The sequence below is a fragment of the Pan paniscus genome, chromosome 20 (genome assembly GCF_029289425.2).
Source record: "Pan paniscus chromosome 20, NHGRI_mPanPan1-v2.0_pri, whole genome shotgun sequence".
NCBI classification, from domain to species: domain Eukaryota; kingdom Metazoa; phylum Chordata; class Mammalia; order Primates; family Hominidae; genus Pan; species Pan paniscus.
Genome location: NC_073269.2, coordinates 12193522 through 12205909, shown reverse-complemented (window position 1 = coordinate 12205909; position 12388 = coordinate 12193522). Strand labels below are relative to the sequence as shown.

The following is a 12388-nucleotide window of genomic DNA, read 5'->3' as shown; positions in this document are numbered from 1 at the left end:
CTCACACCGCTTAACGCAAGGACTGCTCCTCCCGCTAAAAATGAAAACGACACATTTATTTTCCCTTTTATTCAACACCCTCCCCACCCAGTCTCCCCGCCCCCAAGGGTCCGACACGAAAGGTCCAGGCCCTCCTCGGGCGCGACAGGGAGCCGATCCTTAAAAGCAAACCCTAAAAATAAATAAGCGGGGTCGGGGGCGGGGGTCTCTGCAGTCCAGGGCCTACGGTCCAACGGCAGTCAGGTCGAATCAATTCACCAGCAGCGAATGCTCCTCCGAGGGGTCCCTGGAGGAAGGAAGCAGGGAAGAGGGGCGTCAGTTTTCTCTGGCTCGCTCCCCTTTCCCCATTCCCTAACCTCCAATCTGAATGTGCCAGACCCGGGACTCGAACCTTCCGCAACAGCAGAGAAGGCTGCAGGCCGAGCCGCTCCCGCGGCGGAACTTGCCGGAGGTGGGGCTGTCCTGGCACTGTGCGATGTAGGCCTGCAGCTCGCTCTCCTCTGCGCCTGCGCCGCCGGGATGCTGGGGAGAGAAGCCGGGAGGCTCAGCCTGAAAGTGGCTCCCAACCTCCAAGGCCCTTGAAGTCCGCCCTCCCCTCCAGCCATATCTGCATCGCTTCCCACCTCCGGGCCTTTGCACTTGCTGGGCCTGCTCCACCCGTTGTTCCATAGTTTGCTTGCACAGAGGGACCTTCCCTGACCCCTGAACGTGGATACAAGCTGTGTCTTTGCCAGTCTGTGTCTTTGCCTTCTGCTGTAGGTCCAGCACCTACAGACCTAGAGCCAGGGCTGACATGACCTCGATGCTCAGAAACCATCTATTGAGTGAGCTGGATGCACGCTGAGCACAGCAGTGGGAGCAGGGCCTGAGACTGCCTACCCGAGTGGATGCATGTGTATGTGATGTCTACGTGCTAAGGCAAGACAGGAAGTAGTTCCAAGGGCCTGAGTCAATGTGTCTGTGGGACAGCTGAATCCATGCATGGGGAAAAGGGGGTGTACCCATCTGCCGGTGACATTGGATGTGGCAGGGTCCCAGCCAAGGCTTCCTTCCTCTCACTCGGCCTCATGGAGGGGCCATCTTTTCTCCAAGGTTTTTCAGGCTACTAGACCTTTGCTTTAGCTATTCCTTCCCCTCGGTGCACTGCCCCTGGGCTCCCATCTCTTCAGTCTAGAGGCGCTGGAAGTATTCAATATCTATGCTGTCCAATATGGCAGCCACCAGCCACACTGGCTTTTGAGCACTGGATACAGGATGGTGCAAGTCAGAGGCTAAATTTGCAATTGTACTTCATTTGAATTAAAATTTTTAAAAAATTGTTGTTTTGTCTTTGAAGCAGAGTCTCGTTCTCTCGCCCACGTTGGAGTGCAGTGGCTTGATCTCGGCTCACTGCAACCTCTACGTCCCAGGTTCAAGCAATTCTACTGCCTCAGCCTCCGGAGTAGCTGGGATTACAGGTGCCTGCCACCACGTCCGCTAATTTTTTGTATTTTTAGTAGAGATGGGGTTTTGCCATGTTGGCCAGGCTGGTCTCGAACTCCTAACCTCAGGTGATCCACCCCCACCCCCCTCGGCCTCCCAAAGGGCTGGGATTACAGGCGTGAGTCACCGTGCCCAGCCGGAATTAAAATCAAAATTTAAATAGCTGCATAGGGCTAGAGACTAGTGATGGATAGAACATTCTAGAAGCTCTCCTGGATCTACTGTCATACCAATCTAAAGCAGGGGTCCCTCTGCAACCTTCCACTCTTCCTTCATACCTGTTACAAGTAGGTCATTGGTCATGGGATGTCTGTTCCTGTGCCATCCTTGCCCACAGGCCTTGGACGGATCATGCACACCTGATTTTCCTCCATGCCCAGAACCCAGCACAGATCTTGGCCCTTAGATATATCTGCTGAAAGAATCCTATCTACCTGCCACTTCCGCATCCTGCTCTGTCCCCTGACCCTTGCAGCTTGCAGGGAAACCACTGTTCCCAGCCACCCTACTAAACTGAGGACAGAGGGGTTAGGAGCATGGCTTCTGGAATCAGACAGCCCTGGGTTGAGCCCAGTTTTACTGCTCAGAAGCTAACCTGGGCCGGGCACAGTGGCTCACGCCCGTAATCCCAGCACTTTGGGAGGCTGAGGTGGGCGGATCACAAGGTCAGGAGTTTGAGACCAGCCTGGTCAACATGGTGAAACCCCATCTCTACTAAAAATACAAAAATTAGCCAGGCATGGTGGCGTGTGCCTATAATCCCAGCTACTCAGGAGGCTGAGGCAGGAGAATAGCTTGAACCCGGGAGGCAGAGGTTGCAGTGAGCCGAGATTGCACCACTGCACTCCAGCCTGGGTGACACAGCGAGACTCCGTCTCAAAAAAAATAAATAAATAAAGAAGCTAACCTTGGGCAGGGTCAGAGGGAGTCGGGGGCATGGCTGGGGGCTGGGGTCAGGGTGGGGTTTTTAGAGGTCCGCCATAGGAATGGAGCCAGCTGAGGATCACCATGTTAATGGCAACGTCCCAGGGTCAATGACAAGGTCATTGAAACTGTATGACTTAGCTGGGTTCAGTGGCTCATGCCTGAAATCCCAGCACCTTGGGAGGCCAAGGCAGGTGGATCACCTGAGGTCAGGAGTTCGAGACCAGCCTGGCCAACGTGGTGAAACCCCATCTCTAGTAAAAATACAAAAATTAGCCAGGTGTGGTGGCACGTGCAAGTAATCCCAGCTACTCAGGAGGCTGAGGCACAAGAATCGCTTCAACTCAGAAGGTGGAGGTTGCAGTGAGCCGAGATCATGCCATTGCACTCCAGCCTGGGCCACAGGGTAAGATTCCATTTCAAAAATAATAATAATAATAATAGGCTGGGTGTGGTGGCTTACGCCTGTAATCCCAGCACTTTGGGAGGCTAAAGTGGGAGGATCACTTGACCTCAGGAGTTTGAAACCAGCCTGGGTAACACAGTGAGACCCTTGTCTCTAATAAAATAAAGAACAATACTTTAATAATAAAATAAAATAGGCCGGGCGTGGTGGCTCACGCCTGTAATCCCAACACTTTGGGAGGCCAAGGCAGTAGATCTCCTGAGGTCAGGAGTTTGAGACCAGCCTGACCAATGCGGTGAAATGCCATCTCTACTAAAAATACAAAAATTAGCTGGACGTGGTGGCGTGTGCCTGTAGTCCCAGCTACTCAGGAGGCTGAGACAGAATTGCTTGAACCCGGGAGGTGGAGGTTGCAGTGAGTCAAGATCGCACCACTGCACTCCACCCTGGGTGACAGAGCAAGACTCCGTCTCAAATAAACAAATAAATAAATAAACTCTATGACTCGGTTGCCCTGTTGGCAAAGACTGACTCAGGCCCCCTCCTGGCCCAAACCCACCTTGACATCCCCCTGCGCCCCCCAATTCTGAACCACCCTCTTTTTGGTTTCATAGAGTCTCCCATATTCTCTCCTGGGGTCTTCCCTGTTCACCCTGCGGTGTCCCCAAGACCCCCTCATGGCAGACTCCAGGGCACCCAGAGCCCGAGCTCGGGGCTGGGTGCATTGCGGCTGACCTTGATGGTGTCGTAGGCGCCGGTGATGAGCGCGATGAAGAGGCTGAGCACCATGTAGATGAAGAGGCTGATGAAGGAGTACAGGTAGAGCTGGGAGAAGAGCCACACCAGGCTGCTGCGGCCCTGCTGCGCCTGCATGGCGGCGAACGTCACGAACATGTCGTCCCCGTTGATGAGCGAGAACAGGCACTCAGACACCATGGAGAGCGAGCGGAACTGCCAGAGGGGCGGCGGGGTCAGAGGGAGCCAAGGCATGGCCAGGAACCGGGGGCTGGGGTCAGGATGGGGTCCCATGCAAATGGCTAGGAGCTGGCGGCTGGGGTCAGGCTGGGGTCCCACATGAATGGCCGGGTCCCGGGCTGCGGTCACCATGTGAATGGTCGGGTTCCAGGCTGGGGCCCCTGTGAATGGCCGGGTCCCAGGCTGGGGTCCCACGTGAATGGCCGGGACCCAGGCTGGGGTCCCACGTGAATGGCCGGGTCCCAGGCTGGGGTCACTATGTGAATGGCCAGGTCCCAGGCTGGGGTCCCATGTGAATGGCCGGGACCACGGGTCAATGACAGGGCCACAGGGCCAACCTAGGGTCTGGGTAGATAGAGCAGGAGGGGAGTAATCCAGGTCGAAATAGGGTCATCAACAACTGTGACAACAATAATGGCACAGGGTCAGTGTCAGGGTCACCAAGGACCACAGGGGACAGTGGACAGACTCCCAGCAGTCACCAAGGGGTCATCTGGGGGTCACAGTGTCAATGACAAGGTCACAGGGTCAATGTCAGGGACATCAGGGGTTAGATGTACCTTCACATGATAGGGCCCCAGCACGATCCAGCCACAGAAGCAGTAGCCCAGGTAGATGACAGCCACACAGCAGCAGAAGCGCATGACGCTGGGCAGGGCCACCCGCAGTGTGGCGATGAGGATCTGGGTTGGGGCAGAGGGAGCCTCGTTGAGGGTGTGGCCACAACTCAGGTCAGCTGTGGGCACCCAGATGGGGGTGGGAGGGACGGGGCCTTGCCGAGGGCACAGCCGGTGTGGCCATGGGAGCCAGTGGGTGCCTAGAGGGGGCGTGGCCACGTCTGAGGGGGTCCGAGGGCAACGCACGGCTAGACTCAGCTGGGTGGGCACAAAGGAGCAGGCTCCCGGGGCCCCGCGCAGGTGCAGTGACAGATATATCTGGTGTGGGCAGGTAGGAGGAGGAGGCTTGCAAGGGGCCATTGGCCGGGGCTGGTGAGGGCTGCGTGTGTAGGGATTTATTTGGAGGGTGTGGAGTAACCATGCGGAAGGCCCAGCTGCGTGTGCAAAACTCACATTGTAGTTGTGGAAGAAGGTCAGGTAGCGGATCACGCCCACCCACACCAGCAGCGTCGAGGTGCCCAGGAGGATGCTGCAGACGTCGTAGCTCGCCAAGTTCTGCGGGTGGGAGCTGCGTCAACCTATCTGGCCCAGCCCTTCCTTTGGGGGGCCTGGGGGAGCATATGGCCCCGGATAGGCACTGACAGCAGGGATGGGACCTGGGGCCCAGGGTGTTGGCAGGACGCACCTTGGCCTCGATGCCGATCTTCATGATGGTGCCCGAGATGGTGAGCACATCGCTGGTGACGAGCAGGATGTACCAGCCATTGACAAATTCCAGCCGCTCCCACAGGCTGATGACCCGTCCCCGCTGCCGCCACATGAACCCCACAAACTCCTGCAGAAGGCAGGCGGGGTGAGGGCCTGACCAGGCACAGGACCCTCAAAGCCCTGGCTTTTATTGCCCCAGGGCCAGGCGGGGAGGACACCGGCACACATGACGCAGAAGCCTCACGTTCTGCAGCAGGAAGCCTCGAAGGAGTGAGCGGGCGCAGAGGAGGAAGGACAGGGAGCAGGTGAGGATGACCACCACATCAAACAGGAGCCGGAAGCTGTTGTCTCCTGCGGGGAGGGCAGAGCGGGTAGGGCCAAGGATGGCATGGAGCCTTGGGAGGCTAGCGTTGGTGCCAGACCAGGCTGGAGACCTAGGGGGCTGCACGGCTGGTTTTGGTTGGTCAGTGGGCTCAGGGCTTGCTTGGGGTGAGTCAAGAACCCCGGTCAGTGCTGGTCTGGAGCTTGGGGGATCTCAGCACAGGACGGGGTCCCTGGTCTGTGCTGATCTGAGGCTCAGCGGATTCCTGGGGAGGTCACGGCCCCCAGGCAGCGCTGATCTGGGGCTTGGGGAATCCCAGGACAGGCCAGGGCCCCTGGTCAGCGCTGGTCTGGGGCTCAGGGGCTCACCGTGCTGGAAGACACTGGGGTGCTTACACTCCTGGATGTGGGCCTGTGTCTCCAGGCTGATGGGGATCCGCCCACTGTGTGCTTTGTTGTCAAACGTGATCTGTGGGGGCCAGTTGGGGGCAGAGTAAACCTTGGCAGCCCCAAGCCCCAAGGTCCACATGACAGGTGGCCTGACAGACCCTGGGCTCCCTCCCTCATCACCCGCACGCTTGCCCTTGGCCAGTGCTCCCAAGACACTCCCTGACCAGGTCCCTGCCCTGGAACTCAGGAGCCCTGTGGGTTCCCGGGGGGCCTCACCAGGACGCTGAAGGTATAGCAGTCCGGGATCTCATTATTGATGAGGCTCTGGAGGTTAATGGTCTTCAGCCGGAAGTGGATGGTGACATTGACCAGCCTAGGCAGGAGGCTCGGGTGAGGGTCAGGGGCGTCTTCGGGTCCCTTCCGGCCCCAAGTGCCAGCGTCCCCTGCCACGTGCTGACTCTGCAGCTGGCAGGGGAAGTGCTCACCCAGCAGGCACCAGCGCGGGCGGGGGTGCCCTGTCCCCACCTTAGGGAAGTAGTTGCTGGGGTGAGAGTGCCTAGTGTGCTGCCTCCCCCACCCTGGGCCCCCCTCGAGTGAGCAGGCAGTACTTGTGGAATTTGAGCGTGAGGTTCTTGTAACTGGAGCTGCTTTCCAAGAGGGTGAGATCGTCGCTGGGGGGCGGAGGGGGCCGCTCGGGGGGATCCACCTGGATGCAGTCTAAGGACAGGGAGTCAGGGAAGGGCCTCAGGGGGCCGGGGAGGCCAGGCTGGTCTCCCCAGAGTCCCCAGTGGCCTTCTTCCCTGTGCTTCCCCAGGGTTGGGTCATTCCTACAGGCCTGGCACTCTCTGGGCCTGCGGATGTTTTACTGAATGAGCCATATTAAAATATAACATCTGGTGCTTTCTACGTGGCAAAAGTCACACTCACACTAAGCATACTTGTTTTTTGTTTTTTGTTTTTCTTTTTTTGAGACAGGGTCTCACTCTGTCACCCAGGGTGGAGTGCAGCGGTGTGGTCATAGCTTACTGCAGCCTCAACCTCCCGGACTCAAACGATCCTCCTGCCTCAGCCTCCTGAGTAGCTGGGACCACAGGGGCATGCCACCACGCCCAGCTAATTTGTTTGTGCGTAGAGACAAGGTCTTCCTACGTGGCCCAGGCTGGTCTCAAACTTCTGGCCTCAAGCAATCCTCCCTCCTCAGCCTCCCAAAGTGCTGGTATTATAGGCGTGAGCCACCGTGCCCAGCCACAGCTGTTGATTTTAATCCCAGCAGCTCAGGCTCCCAACAGCGAAGCCTCGTCCTGCCCACTCACCAGTAACCACCATCGGATCAATGTCAAATGTGTCGTTGGCTGGGTCCACGTGGCCTCGGTGGTAGTACCGCTGGCAGAGAGCAAGCCCTGAGCCATTGGTCCAAGGGTCACCCCCACCACGGACATACGCATACCGGCCCAGTGACACGTCAGGCAACGCCAGGTACTGTGGGCAGAGAAGGGGAGGGCCTGTGAGTCCGGCCCGCTCTCTGCAGCCCACCCACCTGCACCTGCCCGCCCACCTGCACCTGCCCGCCCACCTGCACCTGCCCGCCCACCTGCACCTGCCCGCCCACCAGCACCTGCCCGCCCAACTGCACCTGCCCGCCCAACTGCACCTGCCCGCCCACCAGCACCTGCCCGCCCACCTGCACCTGCCCGCCCACCAGCACCTGCCCGCCCACCTGCACCTGCTCGCCCACCTGCACCTGCCCGCCCACCTGCACCTGCCCGCCCACCAGCACCTGCCCGCCCACCTGCACCTGCTCGCCCACCTGCACCTGCCCGCCCACCAGCACCTGCCCGCCCAACTGCACCTGCCCACCCACCTGCACCTGCCTGCCCACCAGCACCTGCCCGCCCACCAGCACCTGGTCCACAGCATGGAAGATGGCCTGGTACAGCTGCTCCCGCGTGTAGGCTGCGAAGGTGTCATCCGCTCCGTCCGAGTAGCCCAGCAGGAAGAGGTGTCGGAAGGCGATGGTGTTCTCTTCCCGGAATGTCACAGCCAGCTGATTACTGAGCCCAAACAGGATGAGCTGGGGAGAGGGTAGTAGAGGTTGGCATGGCTAGGATGGGGGTTGGGGTGTATCTCCCTCAGGGCACAGGCCCTGGAAGAGGACAGGGAGGGCCCTGCAGATGTCCACTGGGGTGGGGCAGGGCCCTGCTAACTTGGGCCACAAACACGGATTTCACCTGTGCATTTCTTTGCTTTGATTAATTTCACCCCACCTCCTGGCATAAGCTCCATGCCACGCCCACCACTGTGTCCTCCCCCGTACAACACAGGGTGGGGACTCATCTATCTCACTGCAGGGACTAACGTTCATTAAATGTTTACTGGATGTCCGATTCTGTGTTAAACCCAAACTTTCAGGGTAAGTACCATGACTGGGTCCCTTTTCTTTTCTTTTTTGTTTGAGACAGAGTCTCACTCTGTTGCCCAAGTTGGAGTGCCATGGTATGATCTCAGCTCACTACAACCTCCACCCCCTGGGTTCAAGCAATTCTCCTGTCTCAGCCTCCTGAGTAGCTGAGTTACAGGCACCTGCCACCAAACCCAGCTAATTTTTGTATTTTTAGTAGAGACGGGGTTTTGCAATGTTGGCCAGGCTGGTCTCAAACTCCTGGCCTCAAATGATCCACCCAACTCAGCCTCCCAAAGTGCTGGCATTACAGGCATGAGCCACCATGCCTGGACAATTGGGTCCCTTTTCAGAGGGAAAATTAGAGGCATGGTGACATGCTAAAGTCAGCCCAAAACATGAAGTAAGCACTTAGGGCAGTGGCTGGGTCTGATTCATCTTGGGGTTCCCAGAGCCCAGCACAGGGTCTGGCATGGGGGAGAGAGAACTATCTGTGCAGCCATTGGGTCAACATGGTGTCAGACTGCCTGGGTTCAAATCCCAGCTCCCAATGTTCTATTGCTGTGTGACTTTGGGCAAGTCTCCTAACCTCTCTGAGCCTCAGAGTCGGCTTCTTTTTTTTTTGAGACAGTCTTGCTCTGTTGCCCAGGCTGGAGTGCAGTGGCATGATTTCAGCTCACGGCAACCTCCGCCTCCCAATTCAAGCGATTCTCCTGCCTCAGCCTGCCAAGTAGCTGGGATTAAAGGCACCCGCCACCACGCACGGCTAATTTTTTTGTATTTTTAGTAGAGATGGGGTTTCACCATGCTGGCCAGACTGGTCTTGAACTCCCAGCCTCAAGCGATCCACCGGCCTCGGCCTCTCAAAGTGCTGCTTTAAGACTCTCTTCAAGGAGCACAGCAGCCACAGGTGGCCTTCGGCTGGGGCCCCTGCTTGGCTGGCCTCACCTGCACCGTGACCACCAGGATCTTGACCACTTGCAGCATCAGCTTGCAGGGCTTGCGGCCCTTGGCTCGAAACTTGTCGCAGGGACTCATGAAAAAGTATTTGAGACGACGGCGAAGGTCTTCCTCTTCTGGGGGTGTCGGAGGGGCCGGCGAAGGCCCCGCCTGGGTCCCATACCCGGGGTTGGGGGTCAGAAGCCGCTCGGTCTCTGTGGGAATAGGAGAGGGCACTGGGGTGAGGCCTGGGCAACTCCCCTTTTCCCCTTTCTCCAACCAGGAAGGCAGCACACGCCCTATCTTCATGTCCCCATGCTCCTGCCAAGGAAGAGCTCTGAGAGATCTAAAGAAAACCAGAAAACCTGTGACATTGTAGGTATCTATGCACCCGTCCTGCTCAGAGGTTACGAGTTCAGGTTCGGGAGGTACAGGGCCTGGGCTGATTCCTGCCCCTCCTGCTCACCAGCTCTCTGAGCCTCAGTTTCCTCATCTGCGAAATGGGGCAATAATATGTCTCATGGGAACGCTAAGGACTGGATGCTTATGAAGCATTGATCACAGGGGCTGGTCCATGGTGAATGTCAGAACATTTCATCAATGTTCCCATTATTGATCTGTGGGGAGAGAATGAACTGCTCCCACTGGCTTTTCACTGGGCGTTCAAGGCTGCTGGGCTCATCCCAACTCCAGCTTCCAGACATGAGCATAGAACTCAGCCTGTATTCTAGGTTTGTCTGGACAAATACCCAAAAGATGACCTCTGGGTTCATTATAACCTGGCCCATCAGCTGACACTCTCAGAAGCCAAGGACCTGGAGAAGAGGTAATTGACAATATAAGTAATAATAATGGAACACATTCGCTAAAGACTCATTTTATCTCCCCGAAAAGCACCAGCTCCTGGAAATCATGCAGCCCTAGCATCAAATCCCAGACCTGCCACTTTACAGTAGGTTGACTCCAGGTACCTCCCTGAGCCTCCATCTCCTCATCTGAAGAGTGGAAATTTTAAAAAGGCTACCCCTTGGCTGGGCTCAGTGGCTCATGCCTGTTATCCCAACGGCTTTGGGAGGCCAAGGTGGGAGGATCCAGCCTAGGTAATACAGCGAGACCTCCCTGTCTACAAAAAAAAACCATTTTTTAAAATAGGTGTGACGGCTCATGCCCGTAGTTAGTAGCTGGGACACCATCTACCCGGGAGGCTGAGTTGGGAGGATCACTTGAGCCCAGGAGTTCGATGTTACAATGAGCTAGGATTATACCACTGCACTACAGCCTGGGCAACAAAAAAAAGTTTATTAAAAAAAAAAGTCCACCCTCTCCCTGAGCCTTGAGGTTGAGATCCTGAAGCTGCTCTGAGAATTCAGTGAGACACAGCAGATAAAGACCTCTTCAGCAAACACAAGCTGTTCTAATCACTGTTTATTTTTTTCCAGCCTAACGGTTAGATCTAAGCTTTCAGCAACTGCTGGAGTCAAAACCAGTCACAGTAGCCCAGAACTGTCCCTGTCACACACCCATGGGGATGTGCTTTCTAGGGCCCCGTGTTGCTTTCTAGGGCCTGGCCCCTTGCCTAGCAAAGCAGTCAGGATAAATGTGTGCACTGTCAGAACCTCCCCTGCAGAGAGGGACAAGTTCCCGGCCCCTCCCTTTGCAATGAGATGCTGCTGTGGCTGTTTACGACAAAGCCAGAGGGCAGGGCCCGCTTACAGAGCTGAGATTACAGCTAACCCACCCCAGACCCTACCAGCTGGGACACCGGGACATCTATCAGGTAGGGGTCCCCAGCTAGCTCCAGAAGGGGAAGCTAACACAAGGGGTCTTCCTCCAGCCTCCCCGAGGAGGGGTGGCATCAGAATTGGCTAGAAGCCCGAATTTAAGAAGGCGGCGCTTCCAGCGGTTTGGAAAGCTAAAACTGAGTTAATCGCCTGGGGGCAATCCCTCCAGCTCTCCAGGCTTGAGCTTAGGGAAGCTGAGCATTTGTCCCCTGGAATCAGGAGGGGAAGCCTGGGAGTCTCACGTGCGGGTTGGAGAAGCTGGTGCCCGCTGTCTGAGTTCCAGACGAAGTTGAGCAATCGGAACCTAGGCTCCCAGTGGGAATCCCAGGAACCTCGCCGCCCCAAAGGGAGAAGCTGGCGGCCCGGCGCGATCCCTGCCTGAGTTTGGGAACCCAGCAGAGCCTGGGTTCAGGAGGAAGAATTGGTGAGGCTAGTGCCCACCCGCCGCCCAAGTTCTAGGAGCCGTCTGCCCATTTCTCCACCGTGAAAAGTCAGCGCTGGAGCTTAGAAAAAAAGAGACTAGGAGCTCCGCCGCCCCAGGCGGGAGAAACAGCCCGCCCGCCTGAGTTCGGGGCCCCACGGTGCCGCCCGCGCCCTCACCTGAGCCGCGCGGACCCGCCGGGGCTGTCATGCTGGGGCGGGAGCGCGGGACGCAGGTGGGTACGGCGGGGCAGCCTGGGTCCGATCGCCCGCCGCTGTCACTGCGACCTCGCTCCCTCGCGGCGCGGCTTCAAACCCTCCGGCATCAGCTGATCTGTGCCTCGGTCACGTGACCCGGTAGCCCAGACCCCCTCACGTGACCGCCTCTGGTCCCGCCCCCTGCGCCACGACAACCCCTGCCGGAACAGCGCGCATGCGTGCCTCTGCCGGCGCCCTCTGGGTCGAAGGCAGTCGCGAGGTCCTAGCGCCGACGCGCTCTGGGTGGCGGGGGATGGGCTGACTCTGAGTTTGGCAACGACGAGCTCTGCCCTGGCTCCCGGCCATGCCCCGAATCCGGTGCCAGGCTTGTGACTTCCATGTCCAGAGCTTGACCCCTTATCCTCCTTGGTGCCTGGTGATGACCCTGCCTACTATCTCAACGCTGTCTTCCTCTTTCTCCTAGAAACTCCTTTTACCCTTCTCCTGCGCATCTTCAGCAAACACGATTTCCTAATTATGTATCAAATAGAACCACTTATCCCCACCCCATGGCCCCCAGCCCAGAGTCTTCCAACATTCCTGGCCGGGATCTTTGCAGCAACCTCCTCCCCGATCTCAGCCTCCCTCCACTCCACTCTCTACCCAGCAGCCACAAGCATCTTCAAAGAATAATTCCTATCCTTCTTGCGAGAACCTGCCCTCGGCTTCCCATTGCTCTGTAATGACAGGCAGAGTCCCCACTCTCGTCTATCAGGGCCCTCTGATCTGGCTCCTACCTACATCCAAAGCTCATCTTTCTATAGCCCCA

At 57.5% G+C, this 12388-nt stretch overlaps 1 protein-coding gene across 1 annotated transcript; it reads right to left on the bottom strand.

Annotated features, from left to right (window-relative positions):
• Positions 1 to 54: 54 nt before the first annotated feature.
• MCOLN1 (mucolipin TRP cation channel 1) lies at positions 55 to 12076 on the bottom strand. Its single transcript, XM_003810017.5, has 14 exons — positions 11542 to 12076; positions 9170 to 9375; positions 7727 to 7894; positions 7137 to 7302; positions 6432 to 6540; positions 6100 to 6196; positions 5803 to 5902; positions 5357 to 5463; positions 5090 to 5239; positions 4858 to 4959; positions 4348 to 4470; positions 3548 to 3763; positions 392 to 522; positions 55 to 286 (listed from the first exon to the last, which is right to left on the bottom strand). Exons 1-14 carry the CDS (start codon positions 11570 to 11572, stop codon positions 250 to 252), a joined length of 1743 nt encoding a protein of 580 aa, XP_003810065.1. The 5' UTR covers positions 11573 to 12076; the 3' UTR covers positions 55 to 249.
• Between the last annotated feature and the right edge of the window lie 312 nt (positions 12077 to 12388).

Coding starts and splice junctions, on each gene's coding strand:
- MCOLN1 (XM_003810017.5), bottom strand. CDS start 11,572: ATGACAGCCCCGGCGGGTCCGCGCGGCTCAG. Junction 7,895..9,169: donor TCCTGGTGGTCACGGTGCAG/GTGAGGCCAGCC, acceptor CCCTCTCCCCAG/CTCATCCTGTTTGGGCTCAG. Junction 7,303..7,726: donor TCTTCCATGCTGTGGACCAG/GTGCTGGTGGGC, acceptor CTCTGCCCACAG/TACCTGGCGTTGCCTGACGT.